We start from the raw sequence: 27,217 nt of genomic DNA on the forward strand, positions 1-27,217 counted from the left end.
CCACTCCCTGTATGCTTTCTGCTTCTTCTTAATCACCTCTCTAAGATGCTTGCTCATCCAGCTTGGTCTACAACTCCTTCCTATGAATTTTTTCCCCTTTCTTGGGATACAGGCTTCCGATAGCTTCTGCAGTTTTGATTTAAAGTAATCTCAGGCCTCCTCTACCTTTAGATCCATAAGTTCTTCAGTCCAATCCACTTCCCTAACTAATTTCCTTAATTTTTGAAAGTCAGCCCTTTTGAAATCAAAAACCCTAGTTGCAGATTTATTTTTGTTAATCCTTCCATTTAGTTTGAACTGAATTAGCTCATGATCACTTGAGCCAAGATTGTCCCCTACAACCATTTCTTCTATGAGGTCCTCGCTACTCACCAAAATTAAATCTAAAATGGCATCCCCTCTAGTCGGTTCAGCAACTACTTGATGAAGGAATCCATCAGCTATCGCATCTAGGAAAATCTGAGCCCTATTATTATTACTAGCACTGGTCCTCCAGTCTATATCTGGGAAGTTAAAGTCTCCCATGATCACGCAGTTTCCATTAGTATTTACTTGATTAAAGACATTAAAAAGGGCTCTATCCATATCCAAATTAGATCCCAGAGGTCTATAGCACACCCCAAGCACTATCGTAGGAGAGGCTTTACTAGTTTTCTTCCCCAATGTAATTTTTGCCCAGACAGACTCTGTCTTATCCATTGCATCGCTTCTTATTTCTTTACATTCTACCTCATCATTGATATACAATGCTACTTCACCCCCTTTACCTTTGTTTCTGTCTTTCCTAAAGAGCACATACCCTTCAATACCTGTAGTCCAGTCATGACTACTATTCCACCATGTTTCTGTTATCCCTATGATACCTGGTTTCACTTCCTGCACCAGTAGCTCTAGTTCCTCCATTTTGTTACCTAGACTCCTCGCATTGGTGTACAAACATCTTAATTTTTGCTGTTTGGCCTCGCTCACATTTTGTACCCTATTAGGCACAGTCATTCTACATCCAGTATAACCTATTAGACTAGTATCCACACCGCCCTCACTCCTTATATACATTCTCCTACCCACGGCTGTATCCATTCTTACTTCATCTGCTTCCCTCTCAATGCTAAAATCTGGCGTGGAGATTTTCTGGTCATCTCCCATCCATCTCCCCCCAATTCCTAGTTTAAAGCTCTCTTTATCAGTTGTGCCAGCCTCGATCCTAGAAGTCTATTTCCTTCCCTACTGAGATGAAGTCCATCCCGAGAGAACTGACCTCTGTCCATGAATGCCTCCCAGTGGTCATACATCCCAAAGCCCTCCTTATCGCACCACTGCCTAAGCCATCTGTTGACAGTCATAATCCAAATGCATCCGATGAAGTGAGCTGTAGCTCACGAAAGCTTATGCTCTAATAAATTTGTTAGTCTCTAAGGTGCCACAAGTACTCCTTTTCTTTTTGCGAATACAGACTAACACGGCTGCTACTCTGAAACCTGAGTCATAATCTTGTCAGACCTTTGTTGCCCTTCTCTAGGAACAGGAAGGATCCCGCTAAAGATCACCTGAGCCTCAATTTCCTTAAGCGTCTTCCCCAGCCTAGCATAGTCTCCCTTAATACTTTCCAGCGAGAATCTAGCCGTATCAGTTGTTCCCACATGAAGGATAATTAGGGGATTCTTTCCCGCTCCCTTTAGGATCCTTTTCAACCTCAGGTCTACATCACGTATCTTAGCACCCGGAAGACAGCACACCCTTCTATTCTCAGGATCAGCTCTAGTTACAGGCCTGTCTATTCTTCTCAATAAAGAGTCCCCGATCACATAGACCTGCCTTTTCCTGGTGACAGTGCTATTCTCCAGTGTCTCCCCTGTTCCCTCTGGCTGCAAGTTCTTTCCATTCCTATTTTCCCTTACAATCTTCTTCAACCCATCCTGTATCCTCCTGGGGCTCATATTTGGTGTAGTCTCCCTTGACTCTTCCCCTTTTTCTATAGGGCTAGCCTCTCTTCTCTTCTTCCTTACCCTTCCACCTTCAACAAGTACCTGCTGAGCCCCTTCTTCGTTTTCCAACTCTGCAAACCTGTTCCTAAGCTCTATTTCTCCTTCACTAGCCCGTCTTTTTCTCTGCCTGGTTCTTTGAGTCACATGTTTCCACTGACCACTTTCCTCCTCCAGTCTCTCAAAATGCCCCAGCCCTGGTTCCATCTGTGAGTCTGAGCTTTTCTCTTCAGATACCTCATATCTTTGCTCCATCATCTGCTCAAACCCCTTCCTAAACTCAACCAGACTTTCCACCTGCATCTCCAAACCTCGGATCTTTTCCTCCATCAGCTCTATCAGACGGCATTTCATGCAGACAAAACTCTTACCGGTTCCCCCCTCCAGGATCATGTACATACCACAGCTTCCACATCCAGTCATCCTCAATGTGTCTTTCACTACAGGAGTCACTCCCACAGCTGCCTCTGTATCTGTCATCTCCTTCCCACCTAAATCCTGTTAATCTGGGAAACACAAGCCACACCAAAAAGACCACACACCCCCCAGCAAAAGCAAACCCCAAACAAGCACCACAATACAAACTCCCTTTACAAACTCCCACTCTTTTAATAGGTTTTCTCTGTAATACTTTTTAAGAATAAATGTAGAAGGAGCTGCAAGGTAACTTATAACTGCTGGCAATACACCGGCCATAGGTCTTTGGAGAGACAGCAGAGCACAGGCACTGTTCTTCTTAGGCAGTCTGGCTTGCTGGGGATATCACAGTGCAAGGCGGGGCGCTCTGCAAATTATACTGAGTGCCCCCCAAAGGGGAAATACAGATACAGTTGCCCTGATCTTGTGACATGTGTCTCAAGATTGCAGCAAAGAGCAGTAAGATACACTGCATTCTTTACAAAAGAAAGTGCCAAGATTGCAAGGTTAGACAATGTGAAGTTGGGAAATGCCAGTTAAGGTTCTACACAAGCCCTTCTCAAAAGCAAGGGCTATTTCCAAGCCAAATTTTCAGCCCCCAGCTATTCCAGTTGCAGAGGTGATTAAAAGGTTAAAATAATTTTAACAGGGAAAATATTTTTGTACTCATTCTCAAAAACTGCTCAACTGTTTCTGTTTAAACTCCTTCTCCACCCCCCAGCAAAGTCACCTTTGCACACAGATCAAGCCTGAAAGGTGAGTTTCAAAAAGTTACAAGTGCATAAAAATAGGGGGTTGGAACGGAAACAATTCTGAAGCCTTAATTATGCCATTTGCTGCTGCTCCAGCTATAAATGATCAAAGATCTTCCCAAGGTTTGTTCATTTTTCCATCTCACCCCAATATTGTCTTTGCCATGAAGAGAACTGACTTTTCAGGGCCTTTCCCCACATTGCCATGTGCTGGCTGTAAAAGACTGCCTTTGTCACCTCATTCAGTAAGACAGAGAGCACTTTACAGCCCATCCCCACCTGGAAAGCATGGCAACAACGTTCTGCAGCTAAGATCTCCCTGCTGCAACTCAAATCCGCAAACGTGTCTATTTGAACCTTGCAAGGACTGAGCCCTTTAGTATATTGATTAAGAGGTGCATTTTTAGATTTAATTACAATCTTGTGCTCTGGATTTATTTTGTGAACAAATAGCTGCAGTACAATTTTTACTTTATCACAGAATGTAACACTAATCACAGGAACCAGGAGTAGGGGTGTCCTGTTACAGAATTGAGATCCACCATGCAGCAGGATACAGAAGCCCCAACTCACTAGCCACTATTAGGGCTTGTCTATACTTACATTTTATAGCACTCTAATTTGCTGGCTCAGGGGTGTGAAAAATCAGCCCCCTGAATGCAGCAAATTTGAGTGCTTTAAAGCGCTAGTGTGGACAGGCTCCGAGTGCTGGGAGGTGGATTACCAGGAGCGCTGGGAGAGCGCACACTCACACTTCAAAGTGAAGTGCTTTGAAGTTTCTAGTGTAGACGTAGCCTTAGAGACAGAAGGTGAATGAGGTAATGTCTCCTAGTGGCGAACACTTGTCTTTTTCGCCAACAGAAGTCAGTCCAATAAAAGACATTATCTCACCCACCTTGTCTCTCAAGATCTGTGGACCAACACAGCTACAACACTGCAAACTACCCAAAATCACGCCATAGTCTCTTTCTCTTAGCACTGTTGCTTTCTAGGTTTCTTCCTCCCATTGAAAATGAAATTCTATGGCCTTGGTTATGCAGGTGGTTAGACTAGATGGATCATAATGATCACTTCTAGACTTAAAAACTACATCTATTCATGTATGTTGGAGATGTTTTATCCGTGAATGTTTTTATCATGCTGTTTACTTCCAGAGAACCACTGAAGATGTTGAGTAAGACCAATACAGTAAGTCCAATACAGACTTTTTTTTCTGCATCCAGTAAACATCTTCCTCCCAACTCAATGCATTGCCTTTTATTACCATTCTTGGTTTCTGCTTTTCCAGTCACTTCTGAAGCCATGTGAAAATACTCAGAGTCAACCCAAACCTGGATAATTACCTTGGCGCAGTAAGTGCTTTAAAGTCAAAACAACAGAAAGCCAACAAATGAGAGGGGCTTGATTTTTTTTCCTTTATAATTCCATGACGCTTACACTGCTCATATCTCTGCTATCCTTCAAGATGTTTACAGACTTTTATTTTAATTAGGAACTGATAGACCTTCCAAACAGTAATTGCCAGGGTCACTCTTTCTCCCTTTTCTGAAGATTGGAGAAAAATAAATGTGCTACCAATCTCCTCCCCCAGGGCTTTTCAAAATAATCGCCAATGACTCAAGAAATTTGTTAGTCATTTTCCTTTACTCTAGAATGCCTGTAATCCTGATAGACTAATCTGCATATGTTTGTATTTTCCAAGTTCTCTCATACCTACTCTTTATCAATAACTACTCGGTTCTCATACTACTAAACTGTCCAAAACTACTTTCTTGATTTTGCTTGTTAAAGGTTAACTGCAAGGAAACTAAATCAAGCATATTTCTGCATTGAACTGTTTCAATGGCCACATCCCAGAATGTAATTCTGACCTATCATTATAGCATGGGATCCAGTGAGACTTGGATAACCATGCTGTACTCTAGGATGCTTTCAGTCAATCAGAAAGTCCCAAGCGGATTGTAAACAAAGGTAAATGGTTATTTTAAAGTTAAAACTGCTTTCAGTGGGGGATGAAGCCGGGCTATTGGGGGTCATACAGCACAGAAATACCATAACTTTTATAGGTTTCAGAGTAGCAGCCGTGTTGGTCTGTATTCGCAAAAAGGAAAGGAGTACTTGTGGCACCTTAGAGACTAACCAATTTATTTGAGCATAAGCTTTCGTTACAGCTAACTTCATCAGATGCAACTTGCACAAGTAGTCCTTTTCTTTTTTTATAATTTTTATGCCGTTCTTTCAAAGGTAAAATTTCAAAAAGGCGTTCAAGACGTCACCCATTTAGAACCATCCTCAATTTCATCCTCATTTAATACATCTACTTCCAATCAAGCACTACTATTTCTCCCAGGATAGCTGTAAAAGTCTCTCACATTTCCCTTAACACCCATGTCATGGTTAACATTCTTTTTTGCCAGTGTTAACTTTTCCCTCAAGGCTCAACTTCTGGTATAGTCTCATTTGGTAACCTCCCACCTTTTCAGAACAGGAGTTTATTGCCTTCAAATTTCTGTTCAACCCCTCATGAGACCACACTGGCAGTCTCTTGTTCTTTGCATTTTGCTCCTGAAAAGTAATCAAGATTGATTGCAGTTTCCTGTTTAAAAATCTCTAATCTTCTTCCATGATCTCAGACTTAGCACTTCCATAGCATTTTCATCTTTAAAGAGCTGAACTTGCTTCCATTATACCCACCTGTCCAGATTTCTTAACTCTCCAAAATTTGCTTCCATGAAATCTAATACATTTGGACCACTGCATTCACGTTCCTTACTACATAAGCTACCTTATTATTCACACAGTCACAATAATTTTCTTCTTGTAAATCCAGGATAGATTTTCAGTTCCTGGTATCATCAGGATAATTTCTTTGTAATATAGGCACCTCTCTGATCATACCCAGTTATTCAAGCAGATACAATTCCTTAAGAGCTCAGCATCCTGAAGTCCTGAGTACCCTAAATCAGGTTGTGTTCGTGTGCCTACAGTTGCAGAGAGATCTCTAGTAGTTGTCCCATCTAGCTCACTTCTGGTTCATTCCTGTCTCTTTCCTTCATGTTTTGCATAAGAGGATGGCTAAATTCCCAATCTTTTGTATCCATCTCTTCTCCAACAACACAGATCTCCCTGTCTTAAAGGACGCTTCAGTCCAATAGGTACTGCCCACTTCTTTCTCCCCATTGCCCACAGATTGTAATCAGACAAGCACTTGCTCCAGCTGAAAAAAAAAAAACATCCCAGCAGATTCCAGTCATGACCCAGATAATGACTTAACAACACTCCCAATCTTTGCAGGCTTCCCATGCTCTATGGGGATTTTCAGAGCCACCCTTCAGCACCATAATGCTCCTTTGCTGGCACACAAGCCCCATCACGTGCCTTTACCAGACGAGTAGGAACCAGATTCCACCTCTGGTCCCTTGCAGCCTACTTCACAGCTTCCGAGTCGCAGGCGTTTAATATCCTCCGCAAGGAGGGGCTCACCTTCTCCAAACAGCGCCCCCCCAACTCCATGAGACTTCCCAGCAACTCTCTGCAAATCCCCCCACCACCACCGTGATGGGAGTGGGGCTTTCACTCCCCGCTCACCTGGTTGAACTCTTCGTCGGCGTAGATATCGATCAGATCCACCCCCTCGGACATATTTCCAGCCGCGGCGGGAGCCAGAGCCCGGGGGCACAGGAAGGAAGGAGGTGCGGTGCACTGCGGGGAGAGGCGGCTCAGTATCACGGGCCGGCCATGTGCGCCCGGCCTGAGTCTACACCCCCCCCCGACCTACCCGCCCTGGCTCCCTCACATCTGCCCACCCGGCTCCCCCTCCCCCTCCCCCGCTTAGATCTACCGCCTTCCCCACGATCTGCCCGCCAGCTTCACCCAACCCCCCGGGAGAGCGGGGGCCCATCCAGCGCTCCCCCCGCCTCAGGGCCCAGCCGACCAGCCCCCCCCCGCGCCGGCCCCGCTGCATCGAGTCACCGGGGGGCCCCCGCCGACCCGTTACCGCGCAGGGGCCCAGCGTCCCGAGCAGGCCCGAAGCGCGCGAACCGCTCACCGCCACAGCCAGCGCCGTCACGCCACGCCCCTTCCGCCGCAGGCCACGCCCCTTCCGCCCTCCACCCGCCGGGAACGGAGCTACCATAGAGAGGCCGGAATAGAGCGGCAGGGCCCCGGAAGCGGGATGGCGGCGGCAGCGGTGATGGGGCTTTGGGTGAGCGGGGCGAGTTTCTGCGGGGGAGGGGTAGAGCCTGGGTTCAACCCCCGCCCCGGGTAGGCACCCGGCTCCCTGCGGGGGGTTGGGCTGGGTGGGGTAGGTCGTAGGAGGCAGCCCCATCCCCTCCCGCAGGGGCCCTGGCTCCCCTCACGCGCCCGCTCTCTCGGCAGCTCCTGTCTCTCTCCCGACGGGCTCTCCGCGCCCCCAGCCCGAGGTCGCTCCCCGCCCGGCGTGGCTATCGGGGCGGCTCCCCGGCCGACTCGCGGAAGGGACCTGCTGGAGATCCCCTTGCCCCCCTGGCAAGAGCGCCCCAGCGAGCCCTGCTGGCCAAGAGGAGCCCGGCTCCTGTACGAGAGCAGGAAGCGTGGCATGCTGGAGAACTGCCTGTTGCTCAGGTAAGGGGTCCCGCGCGGGGATGCCTGGATCGGGGTCTCCCTCTGGCTGGCTACGTCCCTGGTGGATTCGCTTCCTGCCCCCTTCTTTGGGAGGGCATGAGGGTCTCCGTCTCCCCAGCAGCTCTCCCGGCCCTCCTTGGCTCTGCCGGGCTTCCCCATTCCCCTACGGCGGGGAACCGAGGTTGCCTTTGGGTTCCGTGCCGGGTCCCGTGCCGTTCAGTGTAAGTAGCGATCTGCAGCGCGAGGTCGCAAACACACGGAGGACACGAAGTGACTGCGATTAGTCAGGCTACAGGGGGCTGCGTGGAACTTCAGCTACCTGAGCCCAGCTTAGGGAATGGGCAGCACCATGGCAGGTGAAATTCAGTGCTGCTAAAATATTCTCATGCTGTCAAGTACATCAATAGTGCGGCCTCAGCTGGCTAAGGCATGCTGTATTGTTACCCCATCTCCAAAAGGGTATTGCCAAAAAGAGGTGGCTGAGAATGATCAAGGACCTAGAAAAAACGCCTCCAAAGAGAGAGAGAAAAGACTGAGATTATTGTCTGAAAGGAGACCAGTAAGAGGGAACATAAATTGATAAAACCATGACTGGTCTAGATAAGCAAGGTTGGAAGCTTCTGTTCTCCCTGTCACATAATAAGCACAGCAAGACAGTCAATTAAATAGAAGGATGGGAAGTTCAGAAATGATAAAGGCGAATCCTTTTCACACAGTGCCTAATTAGCTTGTGGAACTCCCTGCCACAAGAAGTTGGTGAGGTCAGGAACATGGTAAGATTCCCAAGTGACCTGACATTTCTATGCATAACTAAAATATCCAGAGTTATAATTAAGGATAACCAATGTTGATAGGGATATTAAAACTCAGCTACAGAGTTAAGCTGATCTTTAACTACTAGAGACCTGGATGAGCCCTGCTTTGGGGATAGATTATCCCACATCTGCCTGTTGCTGGCACTGGCCAGCGTCAAACAGGATGCTGGGCTGGACGGACCCTGGCTGTGAGCCTGATAGTTCCTATGTTCCTCATGCTTCCTGGTTTCTCTCTCGCCTCACTTAGCCTCTTTGCAAAGGAGAATCTGAACAGCATGACCGAGCGGCAGCTGAACCTCTATGACCGTCTGATCAACGAGCCCAGCAACGACTGGGATATTTACTACTGGGCAACAGGTACTGTATTGCAACAGGACACTCTTCAGGGGAGGCAGTGTGGCCTAGAGGATAGATTAGTGGGCTGGGGCTCAGGAGACCTGGGCTCTATTCCCAGATCTGCCACAGGTCTGCTGGGTGACTTTGGACAAATCACTTCCCCTTCCCCATGCCTCAGTTTTCCTATCCACAAAATAAGGTGATGATACTGACCTTTGTAAAGTCTACTAGAGCTAGGTATTATATCTGGTCCCTGGGCCCTGTCTCCTATGATGAGATGGAGCAGGAAGCTTTCTGGGGTGATGAGTGTGTCTCAGCTCACCTGGGCTTCACACGCAGCAATGTACAGTATAGGGATCAGAATAGCAACTGCAGTGACTCTTGCTCAGAAAATGTCCGTGGCTTCCAATCCTCATGCTTCAAGGCACAAGATGATCATAAACTGGGGGCAGGAAGGAATTCCCCTGTGCTGCACTAATTGAATGGAGGTAGGGTTTTACTCCCTCTATATCATAGAGCTGTTTGCTGACAGCTGAGATGGGTCTCACTAGGAGGATGCTGCCCTGACCTGAGTTCCCATGGTATTTAGTGAAGCAGACTTGAAAGAGGCGCTACAACTTTAGAGGGATATGAGATGGGGTTCAGTGTGACTCCTGATTGGCTACACAAGGATGTGAAGCTGGTGACTCTGAGAAAGGGGGTTGGGAGTGCTGTGTCTCAACCTGTGTCCTTTCTCCCTGAAGAAGCAAAACCCACTCCAGAGGTGTTTGAGAATGATGTCATGGTGATACTGAGAGAGTTTACCAAGAACAAGAACAAGGAGCAGAGGCTGCGACAGCCAGACCTGGAGTACCTCTTCGAGCCCTCACGCTGAGGCATCCTGTCTGCTCCAGGATCATCTTCTCATCCCTGGCAACAGAGGCTGAGGTGCCTAGACCTATTTGGCAGCCTGCAATGCTGCAGTCCTGGCTCCTGGAATCCTCCACCTGGTGGTTGCTTCTACCCAGGTTTCCAAACCCCACCAATAAAGTTTCAAGCACTATCCCTGGCTGTAGGAATTTCTATGTGGATTTGTCCCACTGTTGTACGGGTGCAGCAATCCACCTCAGAAGTGGCTGCATTTCAGTAGCACTGTATGTATATAGCTTGTAGAGCATCTTGGTGCGAGAGAAATAGAAGGTGATAGCATTATGACAGTGTGCTTTGATTCCTTGTGAAATTCCTCTTGTTTGACTGTGGAGGCCTCTCTGATGCTACAGCTTCTCCATTAACCATTCCTTGTAAATCCTTGTGGCCAGGGCCCACCAATGGGTAAATTCAGTGTAAAGGGTGAGGCGGGGGGGAGAAGATAGACCTGCTCAGCAGGAAGGGTATCCACCACTCACTCTTCCCCAGCCTCCTGTTTAAAAACACTTGCTCCAGGAAGAGAACAGCAATGCTCAATCCCATGTGACAACTGATTATGTGCCCAACCAACCCCGCAGGCTGAAAATGGTTTGCTTAAACTGAGTACACTCCAACCTTTTCCAACAGTGAATCCTGTGCGATTATTTTTTGTTGCAGAAGCACCTAGGAATTGCAATCATGCTCCAGGCCCCCGTTGTGCAAAAACAGACCAAGTGGGCAGTTCCTGCCCCAAAGAGCTGCCATTCTAGACAGAGTGTCTCTTAGCTTCTCCCCTCCTGCTGTTGTTCAGATTGCATCCCTACAGCAATTGCTGCGGTGGGAAAGATGCTAGGAGTGGGTTTGATGAGTTTGTACCATAGAATATCAGGGTTGGAAGGGACCTCAGGAGGTCATCTAGTCTAACTGCTCATTGCAGGACCAATCCCCAATTTTTGGCCCAGTAACCCTAAATGGCCCCCTCAAGGATTGAACCCACAACCCTGGGTTTAGCAGGCCAATGCTCAAACCACTGAGCTATCCCTCCCCCGAAAGGGGAGGAAAGGAGCTGGAAAGGAGGAGGAGGGGTCTCAGGATGCACTTGGCCAGGCTGCCATCTCTCTCTTGTGTTATTGGTAAGACCATGTTAAATCAAGGTTTCAGGGACTGCATTGAAATTAGCCCAGTATTGTGATTTTTCCAATAGAGGGGGGAGACTGAACTGGGGATGAAACAACTCACAGTAACGGATGCAGGCTGGGCTGGTTTCACCAAATGACACTGTCCATCCAGCCCAAGCTGTCATTACAGCTGCCCGCCTGACCATCAGGGAGAGGGGGGCAGTGCTGACAATGCTGCAGTTAGGAGTCTTGGCCCAGCAGCAGGCCCAGGGGAGGCATGGCAAGGGCTGAGCCTAGGATCTGCCACTGGGTGCATGAGATGGTGCGTGTGGGAGTGGGGTGAAAAGATGGATTCCATACTCACCTCCACCTCTTTGCCAGGGCAGGGCCCCCTTATGCACTTTGTTGTGTGCCAAGTGCAGATGCTAGTCTCAGCTCCTGCAGTGTTTCCCTGGGCCTGCGAGGGACTGCTGTAGGTTGAGAGAGCCCAGGGCTCCTAATCACAACGTGTTGTTGACGCCGTCCCCTTCTCCCCACCAGCAAGGCAGGGAGCAGCAGCTGCAGCCTGGACCGAGATGGGCTTGGACAGCTGGTGCTATGTGGTGAAACAGCTGCACCGGCCCACCACCCTACCTTGCTCCCCAGGGTAGGACTGACCTGTCGCCTACCCCCATGAGTAGCTGTGGCTTCAGGTGGGAGGTGGAAGCCTGGATGCCTGCTTCCACTGTCCCATGGGGAAAATTGCAGCAGTTTGGGGCAGGGAAAGGGGAGACTTGGCAGTCATGCCTGTCCCGTGAAATTCAAACATTGAGCCATGACAAACACCCTGCAATTTATGCAGGGCCTTAGCTACAGTGGCCAGGCCTTCATTCCTCCTTTCTCCTTTTCTTCTCTCATCCTCCTTTTCTGAGAGCAGCCTCGGCAGTGGGGAGACTTAAGGTGCTGGCCACGCTTTCAGAGCCCTGGGGTGGTGAAGGGAAGAGGTGGGGGCTGACTCTGGATAGCTGGAAACAGTAGGTTTTTAGGGATCTCATTGCTATAGGGAGGGGGATGGGTCCTGTCATTTCATTGCAGGGCAGAGAAGTGGGCAGAAGACAGGACTTGTGGCTGGTAGGAAGGGTGGAGCAGGGACACATAGCAACTGATCTGTTCCCTTGAAGCTCTTGGGAAAGATTCCCAGCTCAGTGTCTTTGAGACTAAGCAGGAGCCGTACCAGGATCAAGGGAGATTAACCTCAGCTGAAGTACCAAGGAATGACCATGTGGTGTTGCTGCCTCCTGAATGCTGAAGGGCTGGGAGCTAAGCAAGGTGAAGGCTCCCCTGGGTTTGCTACCTGATGACCTGGCCAATCCCTCCACCGCTTGCTCTCAGCCAAACATCCTGTGGCTGTATCTCCTCGCCCCTTGCTTTCTGTCTGCCTAATGCAGTCGTCTCTTGCTTTGGCCACAACCACACTGGCTGCTCTCCGTGCCTCTGGTAATGCTGGGACATGTGTGCAGCGGGTGCTTGTGTACTCTGGGCACCTGTGCCTGTGTAGTGCCCTCTGTGTGGCTCAGGAGCATCTGGGCTGGGTGGGCCTTAACAGCCTGCGCTGTGATCAGGCAGCAGGGCTGGAAATCCTTGCAGCCCTGTTCTGGGATGTTGGCCCGCATTGTGAGTGCTTGTAAATTGCTTTGAGATCCCCCTGGGCCTCAGCTCCTTCCTGCTGGAAGCTGTCCTGTTTCTCCCGCCGGTTGCTATGCGCTGGTCACTAGGATACCAGTTGTGACTGGGCAGGCCTGCACATTCCTCCAGCGAACTCCTAACCCTGCCCAGTGCCTGCCAGGATCTTGCCAGAGCCTCGCCTGGGGCAGGTAAGGGGGCAGCACCCCAAAAGGGCAGTGGGAGAAGGGCATAGGGTGGCAGAGCTGGGAGGTGGCAGAGCAAGTGGGGAAAGCTGCCCATGTGATCCCTCTGTCCCCAGCCCAGATAAGAGTGGCTCAGCCTGTCCCTGCGGGATTGACCCTCAGCGCTGAGAGGGGACGGCTGGCTCCATGGTGTCTCTGCTGAGCGTTCCAACAGAAGGGACAGCCAGTGGCCATGATGGGTTTGTATTGCTCATTGAGACCCCAAACCCCTCCCCTCAAAAAACCCCCACCCTCCCCCCAAGGATCTGAACAGCTATCTACCAAGGTCTGCCTATGTGCAGCCTGGGGTCAGATGGGAGCCAGTGGAGGTGAAAGACCCTGAATTCCTTCTGGTGCGCCAGCCAGTGTCCTTTTTATGGCCACTGGACTTGGCTGACGGTGGAAGAGCAGGGGCTCTTCCATGTGCTGGAGCTGGGCTGGGTTCAGTGGTGTGGCAGGGCCCAAACTGGCCTAGGGCTCTCCCCTGGGATCTGCCTCTCTTGCTCTGCAATCTACCCTATCGCTGAACAGGGAAGAAGTTTCAACCCTTGATTTTGTACAAAACCTTTGTGATGTAGCCCCTCTAAGGGCCTCGGCCTCAGCCTGCAGCCAGCCTGGAATGAATGATGCTTCTGAAAAGGGGCAATACCCCCATTCGTTTACACCAGTTAACTCTAAAGCCTAACAATGTGATGGGTGTCAACATTGCCGATTCCTTCACTGTTGAGCAAAGGAAATGAGAAAGAGGAGGGAGGATCAGATGATTGCCAGCTCTTTGGGGCAGGTCTTTTTGTTCGGTTTGTATAGCACCTAGCACAATAGGGTCCTGGTCCATTACTGGGGTTCCTAGACACTACAATAATACAAAGAATAATGATGGGGAATTTCATAACCTAGTGTGGGTAGTGCCTCCTGCCTGTGTCATGAGTGAAGGGGTGGAGCTTGGGTTGTGGGCCTAGCCTGGAAAAGTACCAACACACCTTATTCCTGCGCTGACCCCTGAAACTCAGAAGTGGGTACAAGCCCCTGAGATGCTCAGGCAGCAGCAGGAAGGCTAGGTGCCATGAAGTAGCTTGGAGGAGCCTTCTCTGGTGAGTCTAGTGTCCATAAGGATAGCTCCTCGGGCAGAGCACAGCAAGAAGATGCTCAGCATGTGCCACTTCTTTATGGGTGTGGGGGATCCACATGTGCTCCTGCCATCTGACCCTCTAGCTGTGCTGGACCCGACCCTCTCCAGTAAGTTCCTGAACTGTCTGCACACTCCAGTCAGCAGGGCCAAATCGTCCTCTCTGTAGAGACAGAGCCTCTTGCTAATCCCTAGCCTGCACTGGGTAAAACCGCAGAGATGGGATGGATAGCCAGGCTTGGGGAGCTCCACCAACAGGTGCAGGGAATTCTGTGCTGGGGAACCAGAGCAGAAGGGCTCATGGAGGGGGGAAGAGAAGCCGAAAGAGGAGCCTGTGGGGGAGAGGAGGGAAAGAAAAATCCCCTGTAGGGCTTTCACCTGGTAACTCTCTGGGTGACACTGTTAGTATGTAACCCTCTGAACCCCTCAGTGCCAACTGACAAAGGGTTCCCTGTCCTCTAACAGCAACATCTAACAGGACTGACAAACTCACTACACCTAGCACCAAGTTGTCATGGTATTTATCCAGAAATAGCGTAGTGTAAGGTATCAAATGAAAGCTGACATCACACTGGTCACTAATACCATTGTGAAATGTATGTACTGAGTGTTAGGGGGTTTATTCCTTCACCCACTTACTTCCCTGGTCCTTCTCGCCTGAACAGAGAGCAACAATATCCAAAGTCCAAAGGTGCAAACAATTCAATGTTTATTGGGGTGAGCTTCCAGCAAGCATGATTCCAGTTTCCTTCCTTAGTACCCCCTTTCCCAGCTCTGACACCACAGAGCCTTACACCTGTGTCCCTGTTCCCATTCCTGCCCTTAACCAAACATGATTCCAATTTCCCCACTCCTATTCCCATTCCCCCTCCCCATCCACACACACACTTCCTGATTAACAAACTGCAAACTATATAAAGAAAAGGATTACTTGTGGCACCTTAGAGACTAACAAATTTATTTGAGCATAAGCTTTCGTGAGCTACAGCTTATGCTCAAATAAATTTGTTAGTCTCTAAGGTGCCACAAGAACTTCTTTTCTTTTTGCGAATACAGACTAATATGGCTGCTACTCTGAAACCTGCAGACTATATAGTAAAACTTGAGTTTTGCTTAGCTATACTTTAACCAATCATTTTCCTGAAATTTAACTAACCAATCCTAACATAAAAAGAAAAGGAGTACTTGTGGCACCTTAGAGACTAACAAATTTATTAGAGCATAAGCTTTCATGAACTACAGCTCATTCGATGAAGTGAGCTGTAGCTCACAAAAGCTTATGCTCTAATAAATTTGTTAGTCTCTAAGGTGCCACAAGTACTCCTTTTCTTTTTGTGAATACAGACTAACATGGCTGCTACTCTGAATCCTAACATAGTGTAACATAATTATGTAACCAATTATATCCCACCACCTTAATTAGTTTACACCCAGCAAAATTAATTATACAGCAGACAGAAACAATCACAGAACCAGACAGACAAACAATAGGAAATGGGGACTACAGTGACAGAACAAAGAAATGAGGATTTCACATCCCAGCTATTGATAGGTGAGTTCTTGCCAGACAGGATGTTATCAAACTAAGTTTCCTTTTACATCTTCTAGGCACTTCCCTTTCTCTGGAGGCGATAGGCATTATCAGGATAGGAGTGTGTTCCTAACAGCCCAATAGCAACTTATTTCAATGTGACTAGTTTGGAATGTGAGGATGTAACCGGTCGCTTCCCAGCTTATGGCTGCCTCTGCTGCTTAGCCAAAGGCCCTAGCCTAAGCACAGGGCCTCAGACTGTCACAGTAAGAGAAGGACCTTACACTTGCAGACAGTGATTTTGATTCTTTCTTTTATACCTCTATAACTAGCTAAGTGATAAGAATACACCTAAATTCTTAGAGTATAGGTCTTTACAGACAGGCCTGAATATCTACATCCTAACACTGAAGATATCATTTAAAAGTGATGTGTGCATACTGGCACTATGTCTTTAAGTCTGTAACCAGGCAGAGCTGACCCACAGGTTTCTGCCAGACAGGAGAAAAGATATGTCTCTGTATCATGTAAATTAAGCCAAATCTGTCTACGACATACCCAGGAGGATGGGAAGACACTGTAGACTAGACTGCAAGGGCTGTCCTGCCTGGGAGGTGGAAAGACAATGAACTTTGTGGGGGCATAAGGGAAAGGCAAAAGGACACCTTCAGTGAGGCAGCAAAAGATCAGCACTTTTCCCATTAATGAAAGTTGCCTCCTGGGCTAGTGATGCTGGGAGGTTGCCTTAGATGAGATTTTCACCTGTTAAAAGTTGTTTAGACTCTAAGACACATGTTGAACCTTTGGTTTTATGTGTAACCGGCTGCTCTTACTACCCTTGCTCGGTAGCTCTTAAATCTTAACCTTTGTTAATAAACTCTGATTGGTTGTCCCTGTAAAGAGACGCCAGTGCTGTGTTGTTATACTGGAACGGATACTCGATTGACAAACAAGTTGGTGGGTGTATTATTCCCTTGAGAGTAGAGAACATAGTAGTTACTGTGAGGGTTCAGTGTCAGGGGCTGGACACTATGGGGGGATGATTTTGAGGAGTTTGTGGTGCACCAAGTGTTGCCCTTCAAGGCAAAGTAGGGGCTAGCACAGCCCAAGGAGAGTGCTTGAGTGGCTGGGAGAGTCCTTGAATGGCTGAAGGGCTGGCGGGGTCAGGACACCCAGCTACCACCAAAAGTTTCCTTCACTGAGGCAGGCAGGTAACACAGTGACTCGCTGCCCCAGGGTTTCCAAGAAAGTGTCCCATAGCCCCTGGGCTCAGCACGGTTCCCTGTCACTTCCAGGCCCTGGCAGGATCAGCTGGCTTCAGAACTGTGATGCTGGGTCTCAGGGCTCTGGGCCCTTCCCGTTCCCAGGAGATCCAGGCCTCTGTGGTCCTTTCCTGCCCCTGGCTCTAGGATCCACTGGCTTGCTACCCTGGAAGGGCAATGGGCTCAGAGCTGGGCTTTGTCTTTGCCCCTGCTCTGACATTACAGTGCCACATGTATGACCTCACACTCCATCACCAGGGAAACACTGGAGGAGCAGTTGAGCCAGGCAGGGTGGGTGGCGATCTTCTTGTCCCCATGCTCAGCTGTACCACGTCCTCTGTCTCTATAGCCACTGGGCACCCTGCCCCTTGGAGATCCAGCTCTCCCTCTGCCATGGGGCGCCTCCCCCTAGGTGGCGTCTCACCCTATGTGAGGACGAGCGCTGGTGGGAGCGTGGACCCTCTGAAGTTCTACGCCACCAGCTACGGCACAGCTTATGGTAAGGGCCCCACAGTAAGTGGTGCCTAATGGGGCATGTGTGGCCATGAAGGATCAGGGGAGGGAATGGTGAAGCCCATGCCAGCTCTGGAGCTGGTGCCCCAGCAGGCCATGTGAATGGCCTTCCCTGCCTCACCCCTTGGGGAGCCACTGACCCAGTGCGCTCAGGGAGCCAGTCAACAGCGCTTCCCTCCCACTGTGCTCTACTTATCCACAATACACTGCTGGCCTGACCCCAGCCTCAGTGTCCCAGCAGGGCCAAGGCCCAGGGCAGCTTCCCTAGCAAGGCCCCTGTGTCCCCAGCACTAACGCACTAAGGACTGAATCTCCCTCACAGCTCCCCACCAGGCTTGGCCCTGTCCCTGTCTCATGCACAGCCACATTATCTTGAACTGACTATCTGTGCTCTCTGGTCCCCTCTGGTGGCCAGAGCCTGTATAGCCATGTATGAGTCCTGCCCTGGTGCCAGTCTAATGGACCTGCTCCTTCAGCTCAGTCTCCTGAGTTTAATCCCTGGTGATGCCAACTGCTGAGGCGCCATTGCAATTTGGAGCTTGGGGATCGTCCTGGAAGAGCAAGTTCTTTCAAAGGCTCTAACAGTATTAGAGGATCAGGAAGTGTCTCCCTCTCTGAGCAAGTGTCTCTCTCTCTGTGGGCCCCCACATTGCCTGTGTGGCTGATATCTGCGATTCCCCTGCTCTGTTTGGCAGGGCAGGAGAGGTTCCATCCTCGTGTTGGCCACCACTCTGGATCTGGGTACAAATCCAATTACCGGCCTGTCGTCTCTTACAAGGCCAGCCTGGATGAAGTGGATAATCCAGTCGTGGGGTAGGCTGTCCTTGTGGAGATGAGGGGCCTGGTTACAGCTGGGATTGTGTGCAGGGTGGGGACCGTCCCATGAACTATAGATCCCTCTCCCACCCTGGGGCGTTCATCCCAACAGGACAGCCCAAGGAGTGTATCCCAGGTTGGCGGGTCTCTCTCACTACTCCCCTCTCATCCCCTGGGGAGGTGGGTGTATCCGTGCAGAGCTGGGATCTGTCCTGCAGTGTGGCCTAGCGGATGGAGCACTTGCCTGGGCCTCTGGAGAGCTGGGTTCATCTGTCCCATTTGTCCCAGGCCTGGTTTGCCACCTTGGGCAAGTCAGTTCCCCTGCCTGTGCCTCAGTTTCCCCATCTGTAATGACCCTGACATCATTTCTAGAGCACTGTGAGATCTACAGAAGACCTAGCTATCATTATCCCACACTTGTTCTCTTTCTCCTGCTCCAGACAGCTCCTCCAAGATAACTACAACACGGTGACCACCAAGCATTTCCGACCCCTCCAGCTGCCTGATGGCAAGTACCCCTTGCCCTGGAGTGTCTACCAGCCGGGGAGCGGGTTTGTTCGAGACAAGCCTATTTCCTTCCCTACCACCAAAGCCGTAAGTGTCCAGTAAGCCCCGACTCTGTGCCTGGCCAGCTCATGGATCAAGACCCTGTCTGCCATGGGTTTGCCATTGGGAATGCAGCCTGGTGACATTGTGGCTAGGGGATTGTGTAGTTGGTACGTTCCATCCCAGAGCTAGTGCTAGATTGTAGGGCTGGGGACAGAGAGGGCCTAACCCTTTAATAACTATACAAAATGTGACCCTTTTATTTTATTAACTACGTGCAACAAGGAAAATGGAACTTACAAAATTAGGTTTGGTTGTATCCATCTGTTGTCTCTTGTCTTAGATCATCAGGTCTTTGGGACAGAGCTCATCCTGATTTTGTGTCTGTACAGCACCTAGCACTTCTGGGTATGTCTACACTGCATGCAAAGCCCAGGTTCTGACTCAGGTTTGAACCCAATTCCCCCTTCCATCCACACACGCATCGGTTTGACTCAGGTCAGCAAGCACCCCAAGAGCCAGGTCATAGGACACTGCTAGACTTTGACTTGGCGCCAAGCGCTGGCATTTTGCAGTGTGGACACAACTTAAGCTGCAGACCCGAGTCAGGAGGTCTGCATAGTGGAGTATGGACATGTTAGCACAGCTGTGAGACCCTGGTCCAGCACTTGTAAGCTCAGATTTACAATACAGTGTGGGCAGTCCAGTGTAGGCTTGGAAACAGAGTCCATAAGCCTGGGTCCCGCAGACCCAGGTTTACAATGCAGTGTAGATGCACCCACGGGGCCTAGTCAGTGACTGCAGTTCCTACATGCTACTACAACATGAATAATAAACAATAGCACACATTGGTTCTGTTCGGATGGGAATATAAATAACCTGACAGTGTTCATGAGTGTCCACAAGTCTAGAAAGTGCTGTGGTCTGCTCCTCAGCGTGGGCTCCATCAGGGGGTGGGTGCCATTGGCATGATGTGACCCCAGAGGTGGGGTTACCCACTGACTGCTTGGTGGTCTGTGTGAAATGAGGAGTTTGCGGTGAGGTCTCAGTCTGAATTGGACAGGTGGCCCTGATACATGCAGCGCCCGCACAGCTGGGTTGGGTTAGCAGCTTCAGCAGAGAGTCCAAGGACTGAATGGGCATGGAGTCTGCCCTGCCCTCTCCCCCTTAGAGCTGGGAGCAGTGGTAGGATGTGGGGGCTTGTAATGCAGCTGGGGGCATCCAGAGGCAGTCAGCATCTGGAAGTGCTGATTTAACACACGTATAGAGGTCTGCAATGTTCCTCCCCTCCTTGGACGCTCCCCTTCACCTCCTGCAGCAAAGGTCTATATAAACCATCCCTTGGCTCTGATCGCCCCCTGTGGGGATATAGAGGCTCAGCAGTGCCCTGTGCAGCCTTGCCCATCCTGGCTGAGTGGGGACCTAGCGCTTTGGTGCCACTGGACTCACCAGAGGGGCTCACTCTGCAGGCTAAGAAAGTCCACTTCGATACGCGGGACCAGGGGCCACGAGCCATCACAGGGCTGGAGCCCAGACAGCTCCCCATCCTGCACAAGCCACAGGAGAAAGGCTCCGTCCAGGGGGAGAACGCCAGACACGTAAGTGCAGCACCGGCTCTCCCTGGGCCTTGATCCACTGCCGGCACCAGAGCAAAGGAGATGGAAAGGGGAGCCACCAGACATTTGTTCTAGGCATTGCAGCAAAGCAAGGGGAAGCCTGGTGTGTCTGCGTGCTGGAGTGAAGGGGAGATACCCTGGCACCAGACTGGAGGGCTCCTGCCAGGGGAGGTGGGTGAGGGTCTTCTGGCAGGGTGTGTTTGAGCCCTGGGTGGGGGTCCTCTGGCAGGATGGGTACTAAGCTGGGGAGCTGGGTAGGGGTCTACTGGCAGGCTGGGTGCAAGACTGTTTTCCCCCCGGTTCACTCGCTCTCTCCTGCTCCTTGCAGGACTCTCTGTACATGTCCACAGAGTATAACTCCAAGTTTCGCTTCGACATTCCCGGCCAGCCAGGTACGGTCCTTCCTGGAGCCCCTTGCACCCTCCTGAGCCATGTCCTGGGGCAGCCAACCAGGCCTCTGCCATAGGCTAACTCATAGGAGCAATACCTGTACCCTTCCAATTCCCAGCCATCCCCTCCTTGTCTAAGCAGCACTGGGCCTAGCCATGGCTTGGAAAGGCACACCGGGTATTCTGTAATGAGCCATCCTGGGGCCAGGGGGCATCCTAGGGGCAGGGGGCATTGCACTGCTGGAGGATGCTGTCTCTTGGCTGAGACAGGAAGCCGAGGTCCTGACTACTTGTGGTTATTTAAGATCCCCTGGAACTTTTGCTAAGAGCAGGACTTTTAAACGGTTTCCCAGTCAAACTCCAGTTCAGGTGCTTATCTTCTGCCTCCCTAAATTCCCCCAGCAGTTTCAATTGGCTGTGCTATTTGTTTCCCCTGCCTGTCCTAGTCATTGTGTCATGTCACTGTGAGCTGGTAAGCACATTCCAGTTCAAAGGTGGCTGCATTGCAGTGGTGGGGAAATGATCCCTAGTCTTACTGGAAACCCCTTTATGGTCAGTTGGATGGAAAGCGCTATGTACAAGATGCTATCCTCACCCGGCTGCCCTCTCTGTCCTCTGCCTGGGAACACAACCCCCTGTCCCTCTAGCCTTAAAGGGTGGGGTCTCCCTGCTGACGAGCTGACTGACCCTGGGGAAGTAGAGAGGGGGTGTTACTGGAACCCCTATCATGAAGGGAACCCTAGGTGAACCATGCTTTCTACTGGCTAGAACTCTCTGGGAACGGTAAGGGGTGTAGGGTTCCCAGGGTGGGGGGAGCATGGGGAGCTCTCTGAATTGTCCCCTGGTCATGAGCCATTCTGGGGTTCCCAGTTCCTGTCTCCTGTGCAGACCATGCTGGCTGCACAACCTCACTCCTGTCATTGGCATGATTCTTTGTCCTTATGATCGCTCTCGCCTCCATGCAGCCACCTACGCTGAGGTCACCCTTCAGGCCAGGAGCGTCAGAGGCAGGGTTCCACATGCAGCCCCCTATCCACTTGCACTGCTATGCCACGGCCCAAGCCCAGCTCACTCGCTGTTTCTCCCGAACAGCCCGGGGCCCGCCCTGTGATCTTAGCTACCTATGGGCCACCTCAAGATCTTTCCTCCCACGCCTGTTTGGGCTGGTCCCACAGTTGTCACAGCCCAGCTTATCTAAATCCATTGGCTTGTCCAGCAATCGTTTCCTCTGTGGTGCTCTCAGCTCCCGTGTGCGCCTCATTTTGCATTCAATCAGCAGCCCAGTTAAGCATGAGGCTAATGCAGACGCAAGCCGGGCTTGCCCTGTGGGGTGCCCTGTCTCCCTCTAGTGGCTAGACCAAATGGAGGTTGATGAGCCAGCTCCATCCTTCATTAACGGAGCTGATCTTTCTGCTCTGGCCGGAGAGGCTGGTGGTTTTAGAGCCAGAGGTCAGAGGTTCAAACCCCGAGGTGCGGCGTTACATGACTTTAGGTGGCTTAGATATGTTGGTTGTTGCCCAGTGTTGGGAATGTGGATTACCGTGTACTCCCCCGCCTCGTCTCCCGTTACAGATTTCCTACAGAGGAAGACGATAGGAGCCAAGGAGGAGACGGGTTTCACTGAGGGCACACAGCAGAACCCCATTGCCGTCCTGCCACCTCCTCTGAGAGAGCCAGTAGGTGCTGGGCCCTGGCCCACTCCCCGGTGGTCATCTCTGAATGGAGCACAGCGCCCCCTTTGGACCTGGGGGTGACCCAGCTGTGCATGCCCAGACTTACCCAGGACCCTGTGCAGCTTGCCACCCCCCCATCCCCTGGTTTCCCAGCCACTCCAGTGGGTTTCTCTTCCCCCGGCCCGTTTTGTTCAGAACCGTCTCTGAGCGGCAGCAGGGGTGAGGCTGAAGGATCCTGTGCCCCATCACGGCTGCCCTGGAACACATGCCAAAGCTGTTTGGGGCCCAGCGTCCCAAACACCTTCCCCCCACTTACACACACACACACAACACACACAGATCAGCTACATGGGGGAGGTCGCCCACAGCCTGGCCTCATCCCTACCAGCCTGAGGTCCCCATGTCATGGGCCAGTCCCATACACCAGCAGATTCCTTAGTAAGATCTCAAGGGATCCCCCTTAGATCCCAAGGGGAGGAGTTGGCCAGGCCTGGCCCAGCCTGTCAGTGGAATCCCAGGCTCATCCTGCATGGGGACGGGACCTCACTGCCCAGCATCTCCCTTGCAGAGGAGCCAGCCTGGCATCAGCATCACCAAGACGGACTTCCTGCCCAGCACTCTCCCCCATGTAAGAGGGGCCGGGGGAAGGGGGGAGAGAAGGAGGAGCAGAGGGAGGATGGCAAAGGGTAGGCTAAAGGGTGGGAGGGTCACCCATACATGGGGGGCAGGATGGGCAGAGTGGGGGAGTCACCTAGAGACTAAGTGGGGAGGGCAGAATTAGGGTGTTTTCTGGGCTATAGCTCCATGCTAGGGAAGCCATTTGGAGTGCGCTCTCCCAGGGTCCTGTAATAAGTGGCCAAGCCCCGGTGCTTGGGTGGCTTCCAGTGCGATCAGGGCCTGTGATCCCACAGAGGCTGGGCTGTGATGCCCTCTGCCCTGCTCCGCCTCTGCAGGTGAACTGGGTGGCTACAAAGTCCTTGGGATGGGGGAGGTGACACTTTGCCCCAGGCTGCATCACTTTGTTCCTCTCCTGTCAGGGCAACGAGTTCCTGCCCGTGCTGTCGAAGGGCTCCGAGCGAGAGACGGGATTCAGCCGGGACAAAGACAACGGCCTCAGTGCCATGGTGAGCGACCCGTCTCCCCTCCTCCAACTTGCCTGCCCTCTCCATTCCACTGGCACCCCCCATCCTGCCTTCAGTCCTCCCTGTCTGCCTGCATCCTCCTCTCCACTTGTAACCTGTCTGTGTGCTGGCCTCTCTGTCTGCTCCCTCCCCGTCTGTGACTGTCCCCCCATTCACCTGGTCTCCTCCTGCCCCCCAGGGCCCGCCACACGCAGCACCCCAGCCTGGGGCCGAGGGGTCAGGGCCCCTGAGCCACACTCAGTTCCGAGGGCTCCAGAGGCCCCTGCAGACCCAGACCAACCTGCTGGGCCGGGAGTACATGGGGAACAAGGTGAGTGTGAGCACGGTCTGTGCTGCCTGCTCAGGGTCCCGCAGGTCCCCTCAGGCCTAGCCAGCTCAGCCCTGTGTCCCTCCCACAGGAACTCTCCGGATTCAGCATCAACAACAAGAAGTATGTGACGCCCCCCTACGACCCAGACTTGCCCAACAAGTACCTGAGCAGCTACAACTCCAAGTGAGTCTGAAATACTGCCACCGCCTGCCCCTGGGGGAGCTCTACCCTGCCTCCCCCAGCCCACCCTGCCCCTGGGGGAGCTCTACCCTGCCTCCTCCAGCCCACCCTGCCCCTGGGGGAGCTCTACCCTGCCTCCCCCAGCGCTCTCCCCTCTCTTCATGTGCATGCCCTGTGTCTCTCTTGGTCTGAGTGGGGGTACCCTGCCCAGGTGTGTGTGGGCGGGGAAAGGGAAGGGGGTCGCCCGGCCTGTGGGGAGGGGGCTGAGCACCTGACAGACCCAGCAGGATGCAGCACTCTTTGACTCTGTTTCCTCCCCTCTGGCAGGTTTTATGACAACACCCTCAAGGGGGTGGACCGCGAAGGATGGACCTGTGGAGGGATCCAGCCCCAACAGCCGGGTGGCTTCGCCACCAACAACCACATAACTGAACTGGGCACGGACCCCAATGCCATGGAGACCCTGAGACGGGTCCACTCCCATGTCGGCCGGTGAGGCTGGCCGGTTCCCACTGCCCTCCACCCTTCCCCGACGCCCTCCTGCCCCTCCTCATCCCTCTGTGATGCTCTCCCCCTCTGCTCCCAGGACGATCACAACGGTGGACCCGTTCTATCGCGACACCCCTCACAACAGCTGCTTCTCTGCTTTCTACCAAACCACCGTACCTGAGTAGGTAAGGGGCCTGCGTGAGCTCGCTGGGCACCTCCCAGGGCAGGGGGGTTGGGATTGCGCTGCCCCCCAGCTATGCAGTGGAGCACCAGGGCACGCACCCATCAGAGACCTGGCCAGTCAGCTGTGAGCACTTGGCCCTGGTGCTGGAGCTGATGAGAACAGGTGTCAGGATCTGCTGGGCCTGGGTCAGGCTTTCTGCTCCACAGCGAGGGCTTCCTCCAGGGCACAGCTCCTGGCATTTCCTTTCAGGGGACTCTGGGAAGGGAGTCCCAGGCCCTTATGAAGAGTGGGGAGCATGATGGCTGCCAATCCTCATCCCTGTCCTTTCCCCAGAGTTATAAGTGGTGATATGGGTTCCGCAGGGCCACTCCACCTTCTCCATTCCCCTCTTGGGGTCCCTCCCCCCACTTCGCCAGATTTCAAGGACTGCTTTGCCTTTTCTTTGCTTTCTTCCAGATCTTTGCCTCCACCCTGCAGGAGCTGGTCTCCCCTGGCGACGCAGGAACTCCGGGGCTGGTCACCCCTGACAAGGCAGGGGCTTCAGCATCTCCCAAAGGGCTTTACTTTTCCAATGATGTAAAGAGAAATCACCATCCAGTGAAGTCTCATTAGTTCTCATTGGCCTAGTTGCCAGCCCTCCTCCCCTTAGATGCCATAGACCTCTCCTCTTCTTCCCCATGGCTCCCATAAACTTCTCCTTCTCCTCTTCCCCGGGAACCCCAGTATGCCCTTCCACCCCTGTCCCCTGCTGTTTTCGTAGGGGAGCCCTCTGCTGTGCGAGCTGATCCCAGCTCTCATCCCACGGGTGGTGACACTCATGTGCTTCCATGGGAGCCAGATGGAGTCTTTGCATCTGAAGGATCAGCTGGTGCCTCCTGGCAGAAAGGGGAGCGCAGCCCCTCCTCAGCACCTTGCCTGCTCTGGCTGGGGATGAGAGGTGCCAGGGCATTCCTGGGCCCTGCAGTTCCATTCTCCTGGCATTCGGGCCCATCCCACGTAGCACTGAGCAGTTGGAGAGGAGGGTACCTGGCACCACACAGGATCAGGCCCTTTGACTCGAGAAGGGAAGCTGGGCCCTATATGTACAGCAGTGAATGGAGTTAACCATTAGACATGTGCTGCAGCCATCTGGGCTACCCCAGCTCACCACAGGGTCTCTGCAGGGCCTGGCACTGTCCCTGCAGGGCCTTGGGGCTGTTACCATGGAGCCTAGAGCTGTTCTCACCGGGCCTGGGGGACTTGTAGCTTTCACCGGCACCAGGGTTGCCTCGATTTGACCATTAAATCATTACCATCAATGGAACAAGGCTCATTTACAGCAGTGGAGGATCTGGTGGTTTGTTCTTCAAATGTAGCCCTATTGCTAAGGCCACCCAAGATCCAGCGGAGGCTGCTGAGCTCTGGAGATGGGGGACTGAACCTGCCCTGCAGATGCACGCTCGGAACCAGTAAGGCTAGGTCACACTGTAACATCCCCCTGCCCTCCGCCTGCTCGGAGGAGTCTTCACTCAACGGCTGCTCTCCAGACCTTAATCCAGGGCCCTGCACTGACTCCAGCTGAGTAACTCTGGGTTTGCCTGGTGGAATCCCCGCTCTGCCTGGCTGTTTCTCTTTCACAGCTCATTCGCAGTGGTGTTTGTGATGATGGAGGCGGCTGTGTGGTGATGCTGCCTGGCTCAGGTGCCCCAGCACGATGGAAATGCCATCCCACTCATGCATGTGTGTTAGGAACCAACTGGTGAGCTTTCCCTTGTGCCCTGAAAGGAACAGCGTTTGGCCCAGCTGCACTGTGGCGGTACCCAGATGGGAGAGGGGTAATAGTAGAGCGATGGGCTGGAATTGTCTCTTCAGCTGCCAGCTGGTGCCTATTAATATACAGTCTGACACACCACTGCGTTTCCTCGCGGTCCTGTTAAACTGTGCATCTACACACACTGCATTTAATGACTCTCTTCCTACTGCTCCCCTCCCCATCCCAAACAGCTCGATTCCCACACCCTCAGCATGTCCCAAATTCACTGGCACCGCATGGGGTGATGTATTGGTAATAGGATCCTTTCCCATGCCCCATAACCTACTGTACGGAGAGGTGCACATACACAGCGTAGTCTCCACACTCCCAGCATGGTGTGATGGTACACACACAAAGCAGGGTCTCCAGACACCCAGCATGGTGTGATATATATATACACACACACACACACGCATACCACATTCCCTGCATCGTGTGATGCATTCACATACAGTAGGGTCTCCAGATTCCCAACATGGTGTGTACATGTGCCCACACACAATCGGAGCTCCACATTCCCAACATGGTGTGATACACGCAAAGACAGAATAGGGTTTGCAGCCTTCCAGCATGGTGTAATGTTATATAGATACACAGCGGGGTCTCGATTCCGAGCATGGTGTTAAGCTTGCATGTGCACACACACAGGAAGGGTCTCCACACTTCCAGCATAGTGTGATGCATGCACACGCAATAGGGTCTCTAGGCTCCCAGCTTGGCATGATGCACACGTGCACAGTGGGATCTCCCTGCATGGGGTGATATAAGACGTAGGCTTTTTCCCTGTTTGGTGTAGTATTGACCTTTTGGCTCCTGGGGCTGCAATGCACACCCTCTGCACTCCTGCCTTCGGTC

The 27,217-nt window shown here is 51.9% G+C and overlaps 3 protein-coding genes across 14 annotated transcripts in view; 2 read left to right on the forward strand and 1 right to left on the reverse strand.

Moving 5' to 3' along the window:
- CPSF7 (cleavage and polyadenylation specific factor 7) overlaps window positions 1-7,345 on the reverse strand; it is a 29,245-nt gene extending 21,900 nt beyond the window's left edge. For 3 of the 8 annotated variants that reach the window (XM_038405301.2, XM_038405300.2, XM_038405302.2), the window contains exons 1-2: window positions 7,200-7,344; window positions 6,740-6,853 (exon numbers count right to left, since the gene is read on the reverse strand). In XM_038405301.2, coding sequence (XP_038261229.1) covers window positions 6,740-6,853; window positions 7,200-7,286 — 201 coding nt within the window. In that variant the 5' untranslated portion in view covers window positions 7,287-7,344. Of the gene's footprint in view, window positions 1-2,383; window positions 2,418-6,739; window positions 6,854-7,148 lie in introns of those variants that run through there. The other 5 variants (XM_043516629.1, XM_038405303.2, XM_038405307.2 and 2 more) reach the window with 5 other exon arrangements.
- On the forward strand, window positions 7,326-10,095 carry SDHAF2 (succinate dehydrogenase complex assembly factor 2). Its single transcript, XM_038405042.1, is given in 5 exon segments — window positions 7,326-7,355; window positions 7,529-7,627; window positions 7,629-7,753; window positions 8,816-8,925; window positions 9,648-10,095. Coding segments are annotated over 5 exon segments (495 nt in total). The 3' UTR covers window positions 9,779-10,095.
- A 137-nt stretch (window positions 10,096-10,232) lies between these two features.
- PPP1R32 (protein phosphatase 1 regulatory subunit 32) lies at window positions 10,233-26,030 on the forward strand. Of its 5 annotated transcripts, none has more exons than XM_043516632.1 (14): window positions 10,233-12,760; window positions 17,062-17,211; window positions 17,921-18,038; window positions 18,482-18,635; window positions 20,057-20,185; window positions 20,532-20,595; window positions 22,165-22,268; window positions 22,834-22,893; window positions 23,303-23,389; window positions 23,586-23,717; window positions 23,806-23,900; window positions 24,225-24,389; window positions 24,484-24,567; window positions 25,027-26,028. In XM_043516632.1, exons 2-14 carry the CDS (start codon window positions 17,106-17,108, stop codon window positions 25,148-25,150), a joined length of 1,422 nt encoding a protein of 473 aa, XP_043372567.1. In that variant the 5' UTR covers window positions 10,233-12,760; window positions 17,062-17,105; the 3' UTR covers window positions 25,151-26,028. The 5 variants fall into 5 exon arrangements, with proteins under 5 accessions (XP_043372567.1, XP_043372569.1, XP_043372568.1 ...); XM_043516633.1 differs by lacking the exon at window positions 10,233-12,760 and adding an exon at window positions 15,745-16,945; XM_043516634.1 differs by lacking the exon at window positions 22,834-22,893 and having other exon boundaries at window positions 25,027-26,030.
- The last annotated feature ends 1,187 nt before the right edge of the window (window positions 26,031-27,217 follow it).

The sequence above is a fragment of the Dermochelys coriacea genome, chromosome 6, assembly GCF_009764565.3.
Source record: "Dermochelys coriacea isolate rDerCor1 chromosome 6, rDerCor1.pri.v4, whole genome shotgun sequence".
Taxonomy (NCBI): domain Eukaryota; kingdom Metazoa; phylum Chordata; order Testudines; family Dermochelyidae; genus Dermochelys; species Dermochelys coriacea.

Coding starts and splice junctions, on each gene's coding strand:
- PPP1R32 (XM_038406420.2), top strand. CDS start 16,890: ATGGGCTCAGAGCTGGGCTTTGTCTTTGCCCCTGCTCTGACATTACAG. Junction 23,390..23,585: donor ACAACGGCCTCAGTGCCATG/GTGAGCGACCCG, acceptor CCTGCCCCCCAG/GGCCCGCCACACGCAGCACC. Junction 24,390..24,483: donor GTCCACTCCCATGTCGGCCG/GTGAGGCTGGCC, acceptor CTCTGCTCCCAG/GACGATCACAACGGTGGACC.